Source organism: Anguilla rostrata, chromosome 2 (genome assembly GCF_018555375.3).
Source record: "Anguilla rostrata isolate EN2019 chromosome 2, ASM1855537v3, whole genome shotgun sequence".
NCBI lineage: Eukaryota > Metazoa > Chordata > Actinopteri > Anguilliformes > Anguillidae > Anguilla > Anguilla rostrata.
The window spans coordinates 12,030,638-12,054,167 of record NC_057934.1 but is presented as its reverse complement, the minus strand read 5'-3'; the positions used below and the strand labels follow the sequence as shown (position 1 = coordinate 12,054,167).

The window sequence follows — 23,530 nt, the reverse complement described above, 5'->3', positions numbered from 1 at the left end:
TGACAGGATCGCACATTTTTTTTGTTTTGTCGCACCACGGCACGGGCTGAGCCCACAACAGTAATTAGAGAGGATTCCCAAACCCGCTCTACAGTAACACTGTAATCATGCGCTCTCCGAAGCGTTTGGTCGCTGGTGGGACTTAACGGCTCTGCTGTCGTTGCCGTAGTAACGTGACTTCAGCTTTGTTGTAGTGAGGCCAGGGCTCTGCCTCCCGTTCCAGCAGTCATAACAAAGCGGGCAGACAGTATGGGGAGAGGGGCCGGACTTGATGAATGGCCCGCGGGAACAAAGGCTCTGTGTTGTAGCCCGCTTGTACCTTTCCAGAACCCCTCTTTTCTGTGTTCCAGAGGGGAGAGACGGCGCTCCACATGGCGGCCAGGGCAGGGCAAGCTGATGTGGTGAAGTACCTGGTGCAGAACGGGGCCAGGGTGGAGGCCAAGGCTAAGGTACGGCTCTGCTTAATGAACTGAGATTTATCTGCTCTGTAACTTTATCAACTTTATGAACATGTTCCATTACATTTACTACAGTATTTCGTCTGCACTTCATTATAATTATAGAAGCATACTGTACTTTGTTTGTGTTCTGATGGATAGTCAGTGTACTGAATGAAAAGTTGTATTTCGACTGCATTTTTTTATAACTGTAGAAGCATACTGTACTTAGTTTGTGTTCTGATCAAATAGTCAGTGTACTGAATGAAAGGTTTCTTCAAAATACTGTATTCTGTATCACATGTACATTTATTTATGCAGGAGTGCCTTAGTTGTTTGTAATGTACAAATTAAGTTCCACATTTTGTGCAAATGTATGCTAACTTTGCTAACATATCCACTGCAGTTAGTCTCAGGAAAAAGTTAAGTTTTAAAAGTGTTCCATTGAATACGGGAGTGTTTATAGAGTTTGTGGAGATTTCCATTACTACACAGCAAAGTTTCGGAGGTGCAGTATCACTAATGTAAACACGAGTGTCTGAGAAACACGTAGAGCGGCGAACTGTAAGGGTGCTGACGGATCCTTTCGCCCTGTCTGCTCCCGCCTCACCTCGCCCGCACGTGCGAACGCCCGGACCGCAGGACGACCAGACGCCGCTGCACATCGCCAGCCGACTGGGCAAGCCGGACATCGTCCAGCAGCTGCTGCAGCACGGGGCGTCGCCCGACGCCTCCACCACCTCGGGCTACACCGCGCTGCACCTGGCGGCCCGCGAGGGCCACGAGGACGTGGCGTCTGTGCTGCTGGACCACGGTGCCTCCCTCTCCGTCACCACCAAGGTCAGTGACGCACGCGCGTGCCACCTCCTTCCCTCCGAAACCGGAGGTGTGGATGCGAGCCCTCCCCTCTCCCCCGGGAGGCCCTGTGGAGATGGGGCACGGCTAGCTGTGGGATGCGAGGGGGATTGAGAGAGAGAGAGATCCTCCTCCATAAAAGAAATTTCAGGCGTTAATTAAATTATCGTAAGCCTTACAAAGAGAACATCGCTTTGGAAGCCGCAGGTCCTCAAGATAATTATTCATAAACTTAATTCCAGTATAAAATGCAGTGTAGCCATTTTTTAACAGCAATAGTGTGAGACTGCTTCAGGTCAGACACCCTGCTGACATCTGTTGTTCCTGTTCCAAATCAGTTCATTCTTAGTCTTCTGGGAAGGTACTGTTCTCAGCCCACTTTATGTCTTTCAAGGCCAGCTTAAAACAGCAAATGATTGGCAGGAACTGATTTTTGATATTTTTGGATAGAAGGATCATTGATTTATGTGTAAAGAAGGGAAAAACTAATCTATCAATCAAATGATAGCCACAGTGTGGTGACTCGTGAAGCTGAAGAATTTAAAAGAGATGTTATTTATTAGTCTTGTGCGTGAATGAAATGGGTGGTGGTAGAGGTCACAGGACAAAGGCAGGTATGTTAGCAGCGTGAACCAGCTGTGGGAGGGTTTCTGGAACAGTCTGTGTCTGTCTGCCTATTTGGTTGTGTGTGTACAAGTGTGTGACTGTGTTTGTGTGTGTGTGTGTGTGTGTGTTTGTGGGTATGTGTGTCTATGAAGTGAGGTAGGCACACTAAATTAGACATGTTAGCAGTGTGAAGCATGTGTGGAATGGATGCTGACATAGTGTAGTGTATGTGTAACAGTCTGGATTGTGTGTGCTTCTGTATGTATCTATATGTGCGTCTGTGTATGCGTGTGTATCTATACGTCTGTATGTATGTCTTACATAGATGAGAAAAGGAGAGAGAGATAGAGAGAGAGAGAGTGGGAGAGAGAGACATTTGGCATCTCAGTGTTAGTGTGCACTGATCTGAGCTGCAGTCTGGCAGAAGTACTGCAGTTGTATTCTCCTCGAAAGGTGACCCTTGTCTGAGGAGCAGATTAATGGCAGCTAGATCCAGCAGCGTGTACTGGCACCCATACCCAAACACATATAGACACACACACACACACACACACACACACAGAAGGAGCTGATTAAAAGAGCACACCCCAGAAAGCTGTGCGCGTGGATGACGTCACTCTGCGGGGGAGACAATAGATGCGCCCCCGCCGCGCGTTATTGCCCAGGAGAGGGGAAGGACCGAGCCCTGCAGTCTTAGCGCCGCTGTGACCCCTCCTCCTCTCATCTTCCCGCCGCGAAGGCTTGCGTCCCCCCCCCCCGCCCCCGGCATTACATTAACCAGGCCGAGTGGGAATCAGCTGCGAGAGGCGGATTGATCTGTAATGTGTTCCATGTGTAAACATGACCTCATACTTCAGGCCTCTTCCCATGATGAGGAGGCCCATGCATGCCAAGGTCAAAGCCAATGATTGGTTGACCTCGGTATCTATTTGTAGACCAGAAAGACTAAAGTAGCGGAGAACATGAACTACTGTCAAATCTTTGTGCATGCTGCATTATGATATTGTCCAGGTTTATGTGTTCTGCCAAAATCTCTTAATAAGGCAGAGCTATCATAAATGGTTCCTGTCTAGGGTGAAAACACACAGGAAATGTTTTAATGCTTTCGGTCTCCAGCGCTTAAAATATCCTGGGAGGAGTCAGATTTCCCTCAACAGATCTCTGCTTTGTTAGGCTTCCTAACACGCCCTCTCTTTATTAAGAGGTGATAATTTACGGTCGCTATACAAATCAAAACAGGCCGTGGGGCAGCTATGCACAATAGGAGCGAATGCTATTGAGTCCGGCACTGTTCATTTATCTGATTGTTTTTGGCTGGGGTTGCTGTGTTACATTACTGCGGCATTACTTTCACCATAGAGGCTGTGTATTGTAAAATAAGGCTGTACATGTATCTCGTTAGTAGTCTATTTTGAATGCTTCTGTTGTTCCGTTTTGGTCGGTGGGCTCTCACGGGGGTTGTCTTGGGTCTGTCCTTACAGAAAGGGTTCACTCCTTTACACGTGGCAGCAAAGTACGGGAAGATTGAAGTGGCCAATCTCCTGCTTCAGAAGAGCGCTCCCCCAGATGCAGCTGGAAAGGTGGGCAACGCTGAAGAGAAAACAAGGACAGAGTAGCTCTTCACAACTGTACTGTGCTAACAAAATGCTGCGGCTAAGCTAGCATTCAAATATTTTGCTCACATTCTAAATTGCATTACAGATAATTACATATAATGCAAAGGATTTCTACATGATCTTTACATGTATTTGATGCTACATGTTTTCAAGTCTTTTATTAATGTGGATGGATGGCCAGTGATCGTGATGTATGGGGGTAATTTTTTCAGTGCTGTCTAATGCAGCCCTTGCTTTTCTCTCTGCAGCTCTCCCCTTGCACAGTAATGGAAGGATATGACTTTAGTCTCAGAGGTTCTAAATGAGAGCTAGAAACACGAGCAAGAGGCTGAAAATAAATTCTGAAAATAAAAATTAGTTTCAGTCTGATGTCATTCTAAATGAAAATATTGTCGTCATCCATTATCCTTGTCAGAACTGAGCTGGACGTTGCCATTAAGAAACCACATTGTTGGTCTAGATTTTCAGACAGATAATCTACAATTTCCTCCCAAAACGTATCGTGTAGCTGCACACTGCTTAATATCACTTCGCACCTCTTTGTGATGCACTAAATAATGGGATACAAAAGAGCTGTAGAATATGCCAGTGATTGGTTTCACAAACCTGCAAAAATGGTGTTCTTGTAAAAGAGGTCCCCCCTGCCTCTCCCCCTGTGGGTGGAGTCTTGGTCCAAATATACAGTGTTTTCCTCTTAAAGGAACAGTGCACATACTGAAACATATCTGACTAGTCCATGCAAAATTCCTCACTTGCCCCTGTAAAAGTTTGAACATCAGATGCTAAGGTCTGTCATAAGCTTTCACAAGCTGTTCTTTTTTTTTACTGACCAATAACTGGAATGTGACACCTGGTTGCTCTAGTGTCCATGGTGTGTTAAAGCACACGTAGATTTGTTAACCCTTCTATGGTCGTGAAAATGTGCAGTAAATTCATAAAATTCACATTTGGACAGCTGAAGGCGACAGGGTTTAACCCTTTCCTTGTGTGTAGCTCATGCCTCTGGTTTTGAGCAGCTTCCTGGATTACCCATATTCCTGTTCTTCGCTGTCCCTACTTATGAGCTCTTTGCATGTGTTTATAGAGTGGACTAACTCCACTGCATGTCGCTGCGCACTACGATAACCAGAAAGTGGCACTTCTCCTGCTGGACCAGGGAGCCTCCCCCCACGCTGCTGCCAAGGTACGGGCCTGACACCGGAAGGGACCTCTCTCTCTCTCTTTCTTATTCTCTTTTACCTCCTATTCCTGTCCGCCATTGTGACACAGTCACACTGTCTAGGAACACAGCTCAGCACTGCCGCACTGCCGCAGGCCCTTTTTCCCTCTTTGGTTGATTTATCTTTGGTTGTTTTGACACTGTCTCTAAAACAAGACATGCTCTTCCCTTGAGGGTCATTGAAAATAATTGGTCTTCATTTCTAGTGGAAAGAACAGTGAACAAAAAAAAAATCTAGACATTGCTAGGCAATTACAGGTTCTGCTTTGTAGTCTGTGTGCTTTTTGTGTTTGGTGTTTTTCACATAGATTTTCCTTGGACATCTCTCTTTTGAGTAAGTGGATAATTGAGTTTAATTGGGTAATTAACTGTTAGATCCGTGGCATTAGGGTGGAGGGTTAGATGGTGGGGGGGGGGTTAGGGTTAGGGGGGGGGAGGCCAGTTTGCCGTGAGGAATGGAGAGACTGGGATTGACGAACAGAGTTTGTGACAACTTGGAGTCACTCCCCGTGGAGCCGGGTCCCGAGGCATGGCCTGCAAATGAAGCTCACATAAATTTGTGGGAGTTCAATTAAAATGAAATGAAGAACTTGAAGCACTCTGCCTTACTGTGGACTTGACTTGACTCAAATTGACTGACTTTGCACAGGGCCATTAGAGAAAATTATGAAATGGGGGGATGAAGCTTGATTTCATTTCAAATTCATATATGTATATATATATATTTCCAGAAAGAACCTTTGATCATGTGCGCACACGATGTAGCTGATGTTTAGGAGCTCAGCTCTGGCTAACTGCAAGCTTTGGTGGGTTTTCTTTGAATGATGAGGGAAGGCAAAATTCAGCCAGTTTTCTCCTCCTGCCATTTCTGGTGCCTGGAGGCTCAGTGTGATCCCCAAGCAAACATGGTGACCTAGTTACTGCCTTTGTTCCCCCGTGACAAGCAATTACTGTGCCAGTGTGGACCGGGTAGGTGACGTGCGGTTGGACAGGCTGGTTTCCAGCCTGTGACATCAATGTTGGCTGGCCCCACCGTCAACTGACATTAGTAAATTGGTCCATTTTCAGTCTTCCAAACCTAACTCTTTTTTTAGGGGGGGGGGGGTATCTTAGCAATTTGCATTCGTATGTCTCCAGTGTAAGAACAGTACAGTTGTTGCTGTTTTGGAAATGTAATAAATCTGAGAGCTGTGGCTTTGGTGGTTGGAGGGACTGAGCTTGAATCACGCTGCGGGGTAAATGTATTCCACAGCTGTGTGTCCTCTGGATTCTGCCCTCACTGAAAAAGCATTAAAATGTCTGAATAGACAAGGCTGCATTGAAACAACAGGGAACAGAAAATGCAACATTTTCCCTCCTTTTCTCCAAGTATTAACAAGAGGTTTTTACTTTGAAGTGGAGAGAGTGGGAGGGAGAGAGACATTTGGTGTCTGAGAGTTAGTGTGCACTGATCTGAGTTGTAAAACATACTTTAACACTGGAATCAGTTTATTGCACAAAATGTAAAACCAAGTACGTATTTTACAAGTATATCTAAACCAAAAAACAAATGTTAGGGTGGACTTCTTTCCTTTTTGCCCACTTCATAAGAGTTTTAAATTAAGGGATGCATTTGTAGTAAATTGCTTCATATGTATTTCAGCTTTTCTTTTCTCTTTCTCTACTCATATACTCTTTGGTTTCTACAATCTATGTCATGGTGCTTGCTTAGATGAGAGTCTTAAGTGCTGCACTAGTGTCTCCATATCAATCTCTGTCTCCGTGTTATTATCCTGTTCTTCTCAGCTTCCTGGTTTTATTACCAGTTCAACTTCAACTTCATTGTAGTCTCTCTGAAGGTCTCCAGGGAAACAGACTGGAAAATGTCAGAATGAGGTTTTGCTGTTCTTTGCTTGTTTATTGCCTTCCCCTTATATGCAGTATAACTTTGTGGCAAAGCTTTACTGTGTAATTTTCCATAGCTATCGGTTTTATGTTGGCCTGCCCAGTGAAAAAAGATCAAGTGATGTAATTATTATATATATATCTAATATATATATATATCTAATATATGCAATTTAAATTTGAAAATAATATTTATCTTCTTTAGATATGCAGTAGCCTGTATGTTTTCATTTTCAAAGTTAACCCCTGAGTGAACTGTAGTTTGAAGTCCTTACAATACTGTTTTACAAGTGCTTGATGTAGCCCTTCTTCCCTTGAGTTTGTTGTGGTGTTAACTCCACCCTTGGTATGCTTTTGACACAATCACAGACATGACTGTCACGAGATGTTCTGCACACAGAAGCTCTGCGGATCTGTTTGTAAAGCAATTATCTCAAACAGTGCGGAAGGCTCCGGTCAGGGCCAGTGTTGATCCAATGTCTTCTGCCGGGCATGCTTCCAGAACGGCTACACTCCCCTGCACATCGCTGCCAAGAAGAACCAGATGGACATCGCCACCACCCTCCTGGAGTACGGCGCCGACACCAACGCCATCACCAGGCAGGGCATCAGCCCCGTGCACCTGGCCGCCCAGGAGGGCAACGTGGACATGGTGTCTCTGCTCCTGGCTAGGAACGCTAACGTCAACCTGGGCAACAAGGTGAGGGCTCCTCAGTCTTTATTTTTTCATTTACAGCATCATTTACAGTCAGCTTGTGACACAGCTCTTCACAGTCAGCATTATTCAGAGGGAAACACTTTTTAGCCGATGAGGGAAAAGTAGAAAATGATTCCTCGTACTTTCAAAGTCAACGAGCCCCATTGCATCTTCAGTCTTAAAAGTAAAAGTGTTGTTGACTCTCCTTCTGTAGCTACAAGGGTAATTGCTTTGCTTGCTTTGTAGACGCCCTTGTCCAACTTACAAAGACAATATTTTTTCACAATTTCCATTTCAAGCTATTCAGGTTGAATAGCTCACTCACTGTACTGCAACAGCCCCACATGGAAACCAAGCCTTGAAAATTTCTGGTTCCAAACCAATTTGTCATCCCCAAACCGCCACCCAGTTAGTGATGGTTTAGCCTAAATTAGTGAATGAAAGTTGTATGATTCATGTTTGGAGTTTAAAAAGGTCTGGAGAGCTATTTTCCAGTCCTACATTAGACGTTGTTCGTCCAGCTGGACCCAGCCACTGCCAGACATCTGCTTGTTGTAACAAATTGCGTGTAATATGATGACATTTTTTATTTGGCGAATAATATTGTAAAAACAACCTTAGCGGCAGTTGCATTCACTGAATTTAAAGAAGATGCCACCAAGTTAAATTAAAATTGTGTAAGCATCTCAGCAACAGCTTATGTAGACTTGTTTGTTATGTGTGCTCAGTATTCTCTCTACCCATGTTCCACGCTGTCATTTATCCACTGGATTTAAAATAATCCTGAATAATTTTCCACGTGTGGATTTACATTTTCATTGCCCTGTCCTTGCAGATTTTTATGCAGCCCTAAATTGTGTTGTTTATGATGTGGTGGCAGAATGAATTTTCCACTCAAAACACTCAAAACCCTGGAATTGAACTAAACAAGAGTAAAAAACCGAAAAGAACTGAGATTAAAAAAGGATAAATCACATGGATCAGAGAGAGAGAGGAGTCAGAGAGGCTTCACCCCGCTGAGGGACAGTGTCTGACTGCGCGCCTCTCTTTCAGAGCGGCCTGACTCCCCTTCACTTAGCCGCTCAGGAGGACAAAGTGAACGTGGCGGAGGTTCTGGTCAACCAGGGGGCGACTGTTGACCCGGACACAAAGGTAAAGGTCGCGCCGCTTTCTCACGGGTCCCCCGACAAAGCCCAGGAACCCTGTTCCTCTGCTTTAGAATTCTTCCTACCGCACAGGCCTCTTTTGTGAACGTCGAAGAATTAGAAACGGTCGAGAACTTTATTCGCATATTCAGTGACTTGTTCATTGTGTTGTCGAAGGAAAGCGGGGGCAGTTATTTTGGAAAGGAACCGGTGTATCTAAATGTTGGTGTTGGTATTCTGTCCCTGTTTCAAAGAAGTCTATACAGACATTATGGCCTTCGGCATGTTTGATCTAGCTTGATAGAAATACTGTGTATAAGCTATATAGTGTGTGTGTGTGTGTGTGTGTGCATGAGTGTGTGTTTGTGCGTGCTCTTGCATTTGTGAGTGCGTGCCAGTTGGTGTACGGTATGAAACAGGAAGTCACATGTGTAATCAGCAGTGTGTGAATAATGGATAGGGTGGCGTGCAGTGCCAGCTGAGTGGCGCTAGCGAGGCTAAGCTAAGTTTGTGTGTGTCGGGTAATGCAAGACCTAGAGGAGAAAGAGCCTCCCAGCAGCGTACTTGCAGGAGTTCCCCTGCTCCCCCACAGCAGGGTCAGGTTCGGGGTCAGAAGCCCCAGAGACTGGGAGACGGGCATCTGCGCTGCGCCCCCTGGCACTGCCCGCACGCTGAGGCACCCGCTCACGCCTCAGTGCAGGCTACTCACGCAGAAACAGACCTGCAGCGGCTCAAGGTCGTGCAGCAGGGGACCACTGCTGTGTGCCCGTGCCAGAGAACACAGGCGGTGCCTGACACAGAGAAATGAGATCGATACTGTGACACGCAGCACACATGCCACATGTTCAACAAAAGACGGTCTTTTTTGATTTTATACACTGGGTTCTAGTTATATGGCTTCAAAGAAGGTATATATTAATGCAAAATATATACTGTCTTTGTGTGTGTGTGTGTGTGTGGAAGGCACAGCTCATGCCGTGTGTCTTTTTCTGTGTCTGACAGATGGGATACACTCCACTGCACGTGGCCAGTCACTATGGAAACGTGAAGATGGTGAACTTCCTTTTACAGAACCAGGCTAAAGTCAATGCCAAAACGAAGGTAAAAAAAAGAAAGAAAAGAAAAGTGTTTTCTGTGTGTACTTTCCGTTTTGTGTGTGTGCGTGGGCGTGTCTCCATGTGTAGATGGGTATATGCCTGTGTGTGTTTTTGGCATGCACGTGTGTGTGTGTGAGTGTGTTGTGACCGCTGTGCTGTCTCTCTGCAGAACGGGTACACCCCTCTCCACCAGGCGGCGCAGCAGGGCCACACCCACATCATTAACATGCTGCTGCAGCACGGCGCCTCCCCTAATGAGCTGACCGTGGTAAGAGATCCAGCGGTCTGGCATCCTGGAGAGTTCTCTGAGGGATAAGAAACAGGGACTTTCCCACACACTGTTACACCCCTCTACACTACACACTGGTACAAACCACTACTCAACACACTGTTACATAACTCTACTCTGTACACTGTTACACACCTCTGCTCTACACACTGTTACACACCTCTACTCCACACACTGTTACACACCTCTACTCCACACACTGTTACACCCCTCTACACTACACACTGGTACAAACCATACCAACACACTGTTACATAACTCTACTCTGTACACTGTTACACACCTCTGCTCTACACTCTGTTACACACTCTACTCCACACACTGTTACACACCTCTACTCCACACACTGTTACACCCCTCTACACACACACTGGTACAAACCACACTCAACACACTGTTACATAACTCTACTCTGTACACTGTTACACACCTCTGCTCTACACTCTGTTACACACCTCTACTCCACACACTGTTACACACCTCTACTCCACACACTGTTACACCCCTCTACACTACACACTGGTACAAACCACTACTCAACACACTGTTACATAACTCTACTCTGTACACTGTTACACACCTCTGCTCTACACTCTGTTACACACCTCTACTCCACACACTGTTACACACCTCTACTCCACACACTGTTACACACTTCTACTCCACACACTGTTACACATCACTATTCCACATAATTTTACGCACCTCTACTCCACACACTGTTACACATCACTATTCCACATAATGTTTCGCACCTCTACCTCTACTCCACACACTGTTACACACCTACACTCCACACACTTTTGCACACCTGGCCTGTGACACACACTCTTTCACTCACTGTGATACATGCTGACTTGTTATACTGTCACACACCTTTACTCTGCATGCTGTTATTCCCTACCTGACCTGCTGTCATAAGCTTTTTTACTCATCCTGCTCCAGACGCAGATGCATACGTTGTCACACACATTTTAGTTTGCTGTAGGACCTGATAGGCCATTATGACAGTAACAAAACACAGCTTATCTCACAAAATAAATGCAATTATCTTATTCACACTCGGTTCCAGGAAAACTGCTCCAGGGTAACAGAAGTTTCAGTCATATGTCATCTATTCCACTGCAACTCTATTCAAATTGAATTGCTTTGGAGATAAAATAACACTCTGTCATGCTCAGTTTATCTGGATATTTGAAGGCATGTCACAGAGTGCCATTTAAAGGCACTTGAATAATTTTAAGAATAATTTTAAGAATGGTGTGCCTTTGAGATTTTACCACACCACCCCATTTCTGCTTCAAAGTTTCAAATTTGAAATAAGGGGAATTTTATGGAAATCATGTGATACAATATAGCCAAATATTTCAAAAGCATCACTTTCTTTTTAATGGTTTGTGGGGCGGTTTTTGAGGCCTTGATCATATAAACTCGATACAAGGCAGTAATGCTGCAGTAAGCCTGTGTCTGTGCTGCCTTTGCCCACAGAATGGAAACACAGCCCTGTCCATTGCGAGGAGGCTGGGCTACATCTCCGTCGTGGACACTCTGAAGGTGGTGACGGAAGAGACGCTGACCACCGTGGTAAGACCCACTGTCTGTGCTCTCACCCGCTTGAATACTGAATGAGCAACATGTGCATGTAACTTTAAGTGCACAGGGGATTGTGAGCTGAACGATACAAAAAACTGGGATCTAATCTCATACTCCCCATTCAGTATCACATGTCACATTCATTTGAATACACTAAATGTAATTTCTTTTTGGCAATTATTGTAACGACCTGCTTTCTAAGCTGCCGTGTTGGAAATACTTTTAGATGATCTCTCAGTGTGTGTAACATTATATTCGTAAATACTGGCCACAGTATGTAAAAATGTGGAAATGCAAAGCTTCTATTCAAATTCATTCATTTGTGTTGTGGTACCGTACTGTTCCAACAGAACATTGCTCAGATACAAAAAGCAGATTAAGTTATCCCTGTTAGAGCCATCTTATCAGCATGCAACCAAACACCCTTTTTGCGCTTTTTTGAAAGACTCTTTGTCTTTTTCAGGGAACCAAACAGCAACTCAAAGCACATTAGCTGATAGCATTCAGTGCAGATCAAGTAATGGGAGTTGAAGCTTGGGTGCCCTTGCCCTTGCAAAATCAAAGATTGTGAGTTTAAGGATCCACAAATTCCCAAAGCAGTACCACTGCCCTCTGTGCTTTTTGACATTGGAAGAGACAGGAGAGTGATTATTTTGTACTGGCAGAATCGCAAATCCCTGAGAGTAGGGAGGCTGCTATGAAAACATGCACTTTACCTCAGGTTATTGTTTTTATTTTTTACTTTTTATAGACCGTGACAGAAAAACATAAGATGAATGTTCCCGAAACCATGAATGAGGTCCTGGACATGTCGGACGATGAAGGTGAGAGTTCACCTTTTTGATGCACTTCCTTGGTTGTGCTGTTGCCATTGCCTTGCTATTGTCTTGCACATGTTGCACATATTTATGAAGAGATTTTGATAATTGTAATTGTTTTATATATTCTGCATGTGTCATGTTTGTGAATGTGAGTTTTACTCCATGCCATTTCTTTAACACGCTATTTATTCAAATTACACAGTTCATAAAGCCTATGTACCCGAAATGCTCAATGAAGACTATATTTCAGATGTTGAAGAAGGTATTTGTCCCATTTCTTATGCTGTGATCATTTTTGCAGATGTGAAAATTGCCCCCTTTCCCTTACTATGTCAAAAACTAACAAACTTTCTATCTGTCACATGCTATGTTGTCATGGATCCAATATTTCCTGCTTTGGTATGTGTGGAATATACGTTCGTTTTTGTTGCTAAGCGCACTCTTAAATATTGAATTCTTAGATATGCAAAGTTTTCCTCCCTTTTGTGTGCGCTGATCTTTTCCTGTGTTACTTTTTTTTTTTGGGACTGTCAGTTAGTTATTGGAGTGCAAATGTAGGCATACAGTAAACATTGTCTCAGTTGCCAAGGGGCTTTCTCTCTCCAAGTGAAATCGGAACAGAGTTCTGTTTTAGACGATGGCGAGTTTAGTACTGCTTAGTTATTTGAGCTTTCCCCATTTTGTATTTCAGTGCAGAGTTTGACCTTTGCGTGGTTGCCCACCATGCTTACACTGAAGAATATTGGGGCTTTCAAAGGCTGTGCAGATCCTACACTTTCAGTGCCAGCAGCCTTGGCAGTGAACTTGCATGTTGTGCTGACTGTGTTTTATAGAGGGATTTTAAAAGAATTTTGACTCTTTAAATCAAGTTTTTACTCTCTGGTTGGTATTCTTTTTTGAATAATTACAGAGATGGCACGGATTGCTTATTTCTAGCTCTTAAATGTGTTCTTTGCAGTTGCAGTAAAATATTTGAGATCCATGACCAGTACAGCATGACCTGGATGGGAGCAATCTATCCTCTTTATTTGAGCGCGGGGATGAAAGGTGTTTTGGGGTTGTTGACTCGTGACGGAGATCCGAAGATCACTGTTTTTCAGCCGCTCCATTGAATCTGGGTAATTTCGGGAATGTAAATGGAGTAATCGAGTCCTGTCGCAAAAGAAGTTCGTTGGCGTGTATACTGAACACGTGCTTCGCCCGTAAACAGATCTATGCCGAAAAAACATGAAGGAATTTAAACTGCGTGAACAGGCCTTTATTGGGCTGGTTTCGGATGTTTGCTCTCTGACGGGCCGTACAGCTAGTGAGCAGCCTTTAAAGGTTCCACTGCGTGGTGGCTCGTCGGCTGCTGGATGTGTGTCAGGCGGGTAACTTTAGAGGCCGGTATGAAGTTACCGGCTCAGCTAATGCTCCTAAATATTCCAGGATTCCAGTGACATGACTTGACGGAGGGGTTCTGTCTGTAACTTACTGGCTCACAATGACTGCAGTATTAGCTTGGTTTGATGTGTTCCCTTTATTATAATTCAGTTCAATGACATGTCATTTTCAGAGGTGCCTTTTTGGTGTACAATGGCAATACATTGCTGCCATTTTGTTTGAATGTAGCAACGGACACCTGTAGTGTAGACTGGCGCACTGTAGTTCCTGTGCACAAAGCTTAGTTCACAGAAACTGCCTAATTAGCTTGATCTGTTGGCTGTCTCTGCAAGCTTTTCCTGCAAAGCCTTTTTACTAAAAAAATGGAGGTACTCTTTTCAGAGTCCAAAAGTGGGAGAGCCAGAGCAATGTCACGAGAGATCTTTCCATCCCTATTATATTGCCCTCTCTAGATCTGTAACAACAGCAGATATGAAAAGGAGAGGCTGGGTTACTCCAGAGTAATTTAATACTGTGTGCGGGTAAGGGCTGAAGTGGTTGTTTAGCCTCAAGCCAACATGAAGTTGTACATTTTAATGTTGAGATATGTGACACTTTTGGTGTTCCGGGTATTTGGTGTTTTATGTCGCTGAAAGTTAAGTCTGTTGTTGCAGCTGCATCTTTCAAGGGGGAAGCACCACTAGCCTTGCATTTTAAAATGAGCTTTTAGGTCCTCCCAATTCAAGTGCTGCCACATTACCTCTGATATAAAGTGCAGGTTCAGCCATGCTGTCCTTCAAAGCTCCTTTTTCTCTCATTTGTAGCCATTTTATTCATCTGCCTCCAGAAGGGCTCATTGTTAAGCGTCTGGTTTGCGAGTGTCAAATTACTGAGCACACCTAAGAATCCCCGGCATTAACATACAAATAAGTCCCCCCCCCCCCCTCTCTGCCTTTGTGCTGCACCCCAACCCGGGTTACCGCAGAGCCCGGGAACGTCCCCTAAAATCCAATCAAGTCGGGGGGGCTTTTGTGAGGCTTTGCCCGCGGCGTTACCTCGCTCAGTCGTGACCCGGGATGGCTCGCGAATGGAAAGCGCTCGGCGGCGGTGCGCGCGGGAGCCGCGCTCAGTTTGAACTTAGCTAGCGGTCGGGGAGCGCGGAGGCAGAGCAGACAGCGGCAGCCTCAGGTGCGGCGGACAGGGCGGCGCGAGCTGCTCCGTGACTCCCGGACTTAGCGTCGCAGGAACCGGCGCCAAACTCGCGTCCCTTTTGGATTAACCCGGGAGAGAGGGAACGGGACCTTCGCTTTGCCGGACCGACCCTGCGGAGGGCAGTTACATAACGAACGGGAGGCGAAGGCGCAAGATAAGAGCGGTGATAGAAATGGCTGCCCAACTGTGTAAGAGCGGTGCTCATTTTTGAAATGGCTACTATTCTGGTCTTGAAATTGTACTCAGGGTCCTGAGCAGAGGGTAATCTCCGCTGATAAATTGCCGCCCGAAATAATAGCCGTGTGTCTGGCCCCCGGACGGGAGAAAGCTGATCTGTTTGTGTGTACTCTGGGAGAAAAAGCCGGGAAGCTCGGAAAGTTTTCAGACTGCGGGCAGCTCTCTCTCTCTCCCCCTCCCTCTCTCTCTCTCTCTCTCTCTCTCTCTCTCTCTCTCACATCTATCAGAGAAAGGTCACTCAACTTTCTGTGTGGCATAGAAACTTTTTTCAGAGGAATAAGGAGTCTTTGAATGGAAATAGATGGAAACAGTGTGGGGACTTTCGGTTGGTAAAAGTACAGTGAGAGTCTGAGAGAAGTAAGAGGAGCTGAAGTTTAGCTGGGGCCGGCTCTGGTTGTGTGTGTGTGTGTCTGTGTGTGTCGGGGGGGTTGCCGTGGAGAGCAGCGGGGGGGATCGAGCGCTGCTTTTGTCGCTGTTGGAATGCTGTCCACCCCCCTCCCCTCCCCTCCCTTTGCTGATGTGCACTTGCTCTCAGTCCCCACTGTTTTAACCCTTTCTGCTTGTATGGCTGCTTTCTGAATGTGAAGTAACAGGCTGTGCTGCCACCCCCACCACCACCCTACTCCCTCACCCCCACCCTTACCCAGGAGCAACAGGCTGCAAAATTAATTCCTCCTGTAATTTGAGCAGCGCATCCTGCAAAGCTGATTCGCTTTTTTAACGCGTTTGATTTTGGAGTTTTGTGTGCTTTTGTTTTTCGTTTCTAAACTAGCCGACAGCGTTTTCCCTCTCGGGCTGTGCCAGCGTGTGAAGCTAATTCAGCGGTGTCCAGCTGCCGCACAGCTCTGGAGTGATTTGACAGTTAGCGGGTGGGTGGGTGGGCTGCTGGAAAAAGGCCTGTGGGGTGGTTTTTTTAGATGACATCGATTACTGTGCAGAGGCCTCCCCGCTGGACGCCGGGGTGCTGGAGGTGGTGAGAGAGCGGCGGCCAGGGGTCTGTGCTTTTCCCCTGCTCTGGAGTAACGCTCAGGCTCTCTGCCAGGTGAGGATGCAATGACCGGGGACACCGACAAATACCTGGGGCCCCAGGACCTGAGGGAGTTGGGGGACGACTCCCTTCCTCAGGAGGGATACATGGGCTTCAGCCTTACCGCGCGATCGGCAAGGTAACGTAAGCCTTCTGCATTTTATCTACAGGGGAAGCTATGCATGTTGCGTAACACAATACAGGGCATCATTTTGGTGAAAATGTTTGAAGGTCTTTTATGTTCACGAGTCTTTCATTTGTAAACAAAGCAAGAAAATAAATTCAGTTTTATTGTTGTAATATGTGTAGTCATTAGTTCATTTTTGTGATGTTAGCCAAATTTTTAAAAGAAGATGACGATTTCTCGGCGGAGTAATTTTGTTCTAAAATATCCCATTCTGTATTTGACGTTAAAAGAGGATCCCCGGGGTCAGTGCAGTTATTAAATTGTGGTAAATTTGGAAAGAATGAGTCAGTCTAATTCATGTGGTATGCTAAAAAAAAAAAGGGGGTTTGTCATCATAGGAGATGCAAATTCGACAGAATGAAATGGAGACACGGACGCCTGAGGGGAACGCGTCGCCTTATTGTTTATGTATGGTGCAGTGCACGGTAGCAGCTGCTGAATTACAGGGACGCGTGAACCAGTTCAGACAATAACAGCAAGAGGCGGCGGGGGGGGGTGGGGGGTTTGATGGAACTGTGAGCTGGGTGGTGATTGAGCAACAGTTTGCTGACTGGCTGCTGACGGGTTACACAAAAACAAAACAAAAAAAACAAGCTGCTGGCTCGGCTATATTAGTCTCGAGGCTTGGCCAGCGTTTATGTGTTGATGCCGCTTGTCCCCTGTTCAACAGACTGCACATGTAGAAAACAAGGTTCACACAGTAGATAATTTTTAACCTACATTTTCTGCACCCTGAGGGGATTTTCCCTTGAACATAAAGCTTGACGGTATTGGATTTTCAGGCTATATTCAAGCATACTGCACGACAGGAAATTAGAAGAGCATTACGAGCCTCAGGCAATGGATATCCATCCACGCAATGGATATTGGGTGCAAGACTGTCCACAGCTGGTCTTACACCTAAGCATTAGTTTTAACTATATTTTCTTAGAACTAACATGTCCACATTGGTTAAGAGTATGTAATGTATAAGTGAATGCATTCTATTGAATTGTCAATTCTGTGTAAATACCAATGTATGGTTTTTGTTCAATCTAATTGCTGTGCACTTTGCCTTAACCTAGAAGAATGAACTAAAACAAGTGTTACTTTTTAAATTTCCTACACAGCAACACAAGCTCGGAACTCACTGGGATGAGTTTAAAACGGTGTGTATTTAATGTTAAAAAGTAGCACTTGGTTTCATTTGTTTAGCCAAGGTTTAGGGAAATTTGCATCGTGGTTCGATGGTATGCTGTCTCCCAGTATGGCTGTGAAATGCTAGAGCCCATGGATCCCTGGTTTTGATTAAATCATTCCAGCTCAGTGTTGAGCTCCTTTTATTTTATTTATTTCCCTTTTTTCGGCATTTCCACGCATCAGCCAAAGTCGGCTTGCATTTTATGCCCTCGGACAGAGGCCGCGCCCCCGCCCAAACTGTTAACCACCGGCCCCTGAGGCGTGGCACGTCTCTCGGGTACAGGCCCTCGAGAGCGCGGCGCTGTCTGGGAGCATAAAGCATGCAACGGCCTAGCGTCAGCGCTAATGCCATTAAACCCCGGCATCTTCTGCTTTGTCCTCCTCTGATATGTTGCTTTCGATATCTTCTGTTTTCTTCCCCTCCCGCCCACTTCGCACAATTTCTTACCCATAGCCCTAAAATCAGGTAAGAGGGCATGACAAATTTACCACCACATATAATTTTTTTTCTTTTTTTTCGTTGACCATCACAAGCATTGTCTCATGAAGCGTTGTCATATGACGTGTGCCTCATCTGTCGCTGCTCATTTCATATTGAGATCGTTTTTGGCTTTGTCCCTCCGTTTTTACTTTGGCAAAATGTCCCTGTCGCTTGTCGAAAGAAATGCACATTCCAGCGGTGTTCACCTTTATGCAGCAGGGAGTAAAACAAAGAAAATAACATTTAAAATTGAAAATAAAACGTTCTCATTCTCCCATTCATGCTAATTATTTTGAGAAGCAGCATAGAAATGTCAGTGTGCTGTGCTTGGTTAGCTGAGTTCTAGATAATGCTTTTTGTGCTTGGTGTGAACACTGAAGGTGATACATCCCATTACATTGTTTCTACCATGAAGTGCTAATTTATGTAGCTTCCCAGGAACAATGATCAGCCTGTCACTGGCTGGCCCAACAAAATCCCTTGGGAATTATATATTGCCCTGCGATGGATTGTAGACCTGTCCATGGTGTATTCCTGTCTTTTGCCCTGTGCATGCTGGGATAGGCTCCAGCACCCCCTGTGACCTTGACCGGGAATAAGTGGGTTATATAGTGGTTAGATGGATGGAATGATATATTTACACTGAATGCACTTGATTTGTTCAGTCTTTTTGGAACAAATACGTATCGTCTGTTCCAGAACCGCAGCAAAAGTTACATCCAGGATAGGGAACATTTGCCTTTCTCTAACTAATATCCAGTCTCACATTGGCTAGACATGGCTGAGGTAATACTATGGTATGTGGAACATGCCGTGGAGCTGTAAAATGCACAGACGATTTTTTGACCACACCAATTTATCCCTTGGAAAGAAGCAGCTTAGTTGTAAATTGAAACTCACACCCACTCTGGAGTGGAAAGATGAATCCGAAATAGATTTGTATCTAGAAACAGGAAGCGTTTTTGTGTCACCTCAGTGCTTGGATTTATGTTGCCTAGAAACGTTCAGTGAGCCAGAAAACGTGCTTTCCTCCTGCGTTAAATGCCATCCGGACATGCTGATATCAGCAATTCTGACACCATGCATTAAGTACAGCACACAGGCATTAACTGGAACTTTCCAGGAAATGTATCTACTCCAGAACATCCTATTATTATTTTTTTTTACCATCTAGCGGTAAATAAATGATCGCTTTGCTGCTTTGATGGAGCTGCTCACTTTGTCAGCAAATGAGCACGTGAGTTGTCTGTTCTTAGGCTGTTAATCCACAACCAATAACTATAGCTGCACGGCACCTCTCTCTCTTTGGAGCCTATTGCAGAATGAGGATGACCTGTTGTCATTTGATAGTCATAGAGTGTATCTATTCATTTGAAAATTATAAGTGTGTTTTTTCCATTATAATGGTAATTTAAAACATTTCCATAAAATGCAATGTTATCTTTTTCTCAGCTACCCTTTCTTACCACCTGCTTTGAATACATTCATGGTTTTGAAAATATTCTTATGTAACTGTAACTTGATATTAGTTTAACCCGGTAAGAAACCTTGCTCAGTTTGATGCAAAAATTCATACATCGTCATCATAATTCTTTGTTTCTGTGATATCTGGTTACACGGCCACATACATTTCATTAAAATCTCTGTACAGACACTGTAAAGCCACCCCCACCTCCCCAGCTCGGTGTTTACCGCCCCTCTCACTGTCTGGAATCTGCTCATACATCCATTCCCCACTCCTGTCCTGTGCTGTGGGTTTTCGTTTTGAATTATGCAACAGCTCCCCGGAAGTTGCATGCAGTAATCAATTTTACATTTTGTTTTCTGTTTGTTTGTTTGTTTGTTTGTTTTCTGTTCATCTCATCATCACCCCCTACTGTGTGATAACTTGTAAATACACCAGCCTCCGCTCCTTCAGTTCGGATAGGTCCAACACGCTCAACCGAAGCTCCTTCACCCGGGACAGCATGATGATCGAGGAGATCCTCGCACCCAACAAGGAAACGGTACACCTCCTCACCTCTGTTTCTCTTCAGGGCATTTCATTATGCAAGTCATTATGTCATTATGCAAAAAACCTATTCGACAAGGGGAAGGGAGCCAAAACATTGCGAGTGAGAGATTTATAGACTGCAAAATGATTGTGGTTAGAAATGTTCGCAATATTTATTCAGGAACAAAACCAAAATGCCGAAGGTGATCTTTGTGGAGTAAGCAGAGAACCTGCTCGAGGAAGGTTCTGGAACGGTTTCAGCCGTTCCGCACAGAGCATCCAGCTCTGCTGGTTTACTCCTTCCCGCATGAATCAAAGAACAAAATTGGAAAAATCAGACCAACTAAAGCTAAAAACAAAATATCAGGGCAGTGTTGTATCAGATAAGGTCACCGTTTACAAGATGCAATGATAAATTTGGCAATTCTGTGGTTTAAAATGGTGCAGTGTGACAGTAACGGCCGTGACCTTTCACCTGTGTTACTTGCTATGTGAGCTGCTCAGCTGATTGGTTGTAGAGTGTGAAGGAGGGAAATCACAGCTCGTCTCTGACTGCCTCCAGGCACACAGTGAGGCATTGAAATGAGGCCCTTGCCCTCTGAGGCCCCGTGGCAAAACTGTGCTGAGCGACACAGCAACACTGAGGGGTCTGTTTCGAAGCACGGAGGTCGGATCCGAAATGTGAATCATGAGCTTTTAAAACTCAATACGGCCTGTCGCCTCTGTGAATTCTCTTTGAAGCATCAAATAACCCCATAATCTCCTTATGCAACAAAAAGCTCAGGTGTGACTGGAAGTGTACAGTAAGATCTTAAGTGCCAGATGCAAGTTTTCGCTGTTAACTGTTTCCCAAGTGACCGCCACAAGTAAAGGCATCTTTAGGATGCTACGCTTTCCATATTTAGAATACAGGCAGAATATTTGTGAAAATAGCTTGCGGATGTTTCAAATTGCTTTGATCACTGAGGATATTTACTTGAGGATATCTGTTTTCAGAAGTAGAAATAGATCTGAAATGCTGGCAGTTCAAAGCCGTACGTCATGTTTACTGCTAGTGGATGGAAGACTTTCTCATGCAACGTTTGTTGAGAGTACTCCGTGTTCTTTAGCTGATATATAAAGAAGAGATTCATTCATGAAGTTGCATTTATTTATAGTTGCCAGCGGATGCAGCCTTGGTCTGACATAATCACCACACAAATATCTCACTGGTGTTGTCTGCGCTTGCAAATGAGGAGTTCCTTTCACATAAAGCAGAGAGGGTATTCTCCTGATGCCTAATATGGAAAAATAGGTCCTACTACTTATCTCTGCCTGAGGAACTTGTATTGTGCTAAGCACATTTGCCAAATTTGCAGAGCCATCCGTGTAATTAAAGATTGTCTCTTCTCTTTGAAAGCTTCAGAGTGTCTGTAAAGACATCTCCTTCATTGTTGAGCCTCAGAATAAGGTATATGATGCCTTTGGCATATAACTGCTGTATTGCATTTTAATCTACTGTTCAAATGCAGACAAACGATGGCTTTGCTGCATTTGCTAATATTTTTTTTTTTTTTTGCTGCAGTCAACAAACTAAGCTGTGCCTGAATTTTCATTTCAGTCATTTGTTGCGGTACTTTTATAATTAATTTATCATTAAATATTAATTTTGCATCCCGGACGTCTTAATACACGGCTGTTTTTTCCCCCTCAGTGTGTATACTTGTAAGCCGGATTTTTTCTTTTAAATGTTGACAAAACTTAATTTCGATAAGAGCATGCTTCATTTCAGTGCTTTGGTAACCCAGACAACACCCTGCGTACTGTGTCGTTTTACGATCTTGGGTCCGTATTCATAAAGAGTCTCAGAGCCGAAGTGCTGATCTAGGATCAGTTTTGCCTTTCGGCTCATAATGCATAAGGATAGTACATGGACAGGGCAAACCTGATTGTAGATCAGCTCTGCTCTAAGATGCTTTGTGCATACGAGCTGTGTCCTCTCAGGTGGAGGGTGGTCATATAGGGCAGCGGTATGCTGTAAATGCACAGTGTGTGGACAATGGTGTGGAAGGTGGGCTGCGCCATGCTAATGGGAGTGCAGTGACTGAACCACTTCCTTTTCCAGCACCTGGCGGCGGCCAGAGAGTACGACACGGACTCTCTGAGGCGGTACAGCTGGGCTGCCGACACCCTCGACAACGTCAACCTGGTCTCCAGCCCCATTCACTCCGGGTAAGCGCCAGCCCTGTCCCTTAGCGCGAGGGGCACCGCAGGAAGCTCTTAACATGGAGGTGCCGGTGAAGAGCAAGAACCATTTAAGAGCACTCTCCTATTCCAACAGGATCTTAGACAATCATGTTTAATTTAGTGCTTAAAAAACCAAACTCTGTTTCTCTGCTACTATTTTTAAATACTAGAACATACATGAGGAAGACTCCAAATTTATCCCACAATCAAAATGACCTTCATGTATTTATGTTTCCCTGTGTTTATGTATGTGCAACTCAATGATATGGCCTCAATGAGAATCTTGTACTGCAGACGTGCTTGGCAAATATTACTCACAAGGCAGTCTGCAGTTGTCTTTTGCTACTAATCTGCTGCGTACCTTTCCCTCTCTTCCAGTACCTTGTGGTATTTTCCCATTTCCTCTGCTCTTTTTCTTTTCCGCTTAAATGCTTCGTAATGATAATAATGTTAAAACTAATGAGCGAGGGTGGGTGCAGCGTTAATGTTGAAGGAAGTGAAGCTCTTTGATTCATGCCTGCTACATTGTTTCATTTTATTTTGCAGCTTTTCCTCACCACTTCCCCAGTATGACTCCAGGTGATAATTGTGACCTGTGATCACAGTTTCTCTTCTCTGTGTTTGTGTCATCTGTGCTGTACCCCACCTAGATTGCCGGGCCGTGGTAGTGTTCAGTGGTTACATACGGTTGAGAACTAACTCTCGTAGCTCTTATCAGGAGATGTTCCGGGGGTTTGCTCTCAAAGGATTTTTAAACTGATGATAAATAACAGGAGACAACTCTAGGGCAAACAAAACACACTAAAGGCTTGTGGAGAGTCATGTTACATCTGCTAGGATGAAGTTACCTATATTCTGCATTGAACGGTTTTTCTTTGTTGAAATTCACATAGCTATATCGCAAGTGTCCTGAAATCAATACACATGGTTAAGTCCTCTGTCATTTAAATGGCTGGATCAGCTGGCTGTCTCCCAACATCTGAATGTTGAAATTCACTGCCAGCTCTCGTCACCATCTGTTTTGTGATGGTAAATCAAACTAATCCTCATACTAACTGCAACTTTAACAAAGGAATGCACATTTGCATTTGCATCGCAGAAATACACATCAACAACATGTGTTCTGAGTAAGCATTGTACATTAGTGATAAGTCATACTGAGAAAGTCGCAGCATTTTTGTCAGTAACACAAAATGCGTCTAATATTGATCACAGATGGCTTTAGAGTTCTCTATCTTGGCAGTGTCCTTTGCTTTTGCTAAAACAACATCTTGTGCCCATTTTTTTATTTCTCGTTCTGGAATGCTTATTCATATTTGAACCACGTCCCTTCATTGCGGCATTCCCCAAAGATTTGCTGGGCTGCC

At 44.6% G+C, this 23,530-nt stretch overlaps 1 protein-coding gene across 43 annotated transcripts in view; it reads left to right on the top strand.

The window, feature by feature from the left end:
• Positions 1-23,530, top strand: part of ank3b (ankyrin 3b) — a 163,468-nt gene that overhangs the window by 112,632 nt on the left and 27,306 nt on the right. For 12 of the 43 annotated variants that reach the window (XM_064320052.1, XM_064320050.1, XM_064320070.1 and 9 more), the window contains 15 exons: positions 351-449; positions 1,080-1,277; positions 3,380-3,478; positions 4,599-4,697; positions 7,120-7,317; positions 8,368-8,466; positions 9,462-9,560; positions 9,726-9,824; positions 11,334-11,429; positions 12,190-12,262; positions 12,462-12,521; positions 16,113-16,236; positions 19,848-19,950; positions 22,042-22,148; positions 22,710-22,742. In XM_064320052.1, coding sequence (XP_064176122.1) covers positions 351-449; positions 1,080-1,277; positions 3,380-3,478; positions 4,599-4,697; positions 7,120-7,317; positions 8,368-8,466; positions 9,462-9,560; positions 9,726-9,824; positions 11,334-11,429; positions 12,190-12,262; positions 12,462-12,521; positions 16,113-16,236; positions 19,848-19,950; positions 22,042-22,148; positions 22,710-22,742 — 1,586 coding nt within the window. The other 31 variants (XM_064320084.1, XM_064320109.1, XM_064320101.1 and 28 more) reach the window with 10 other exon arrangements.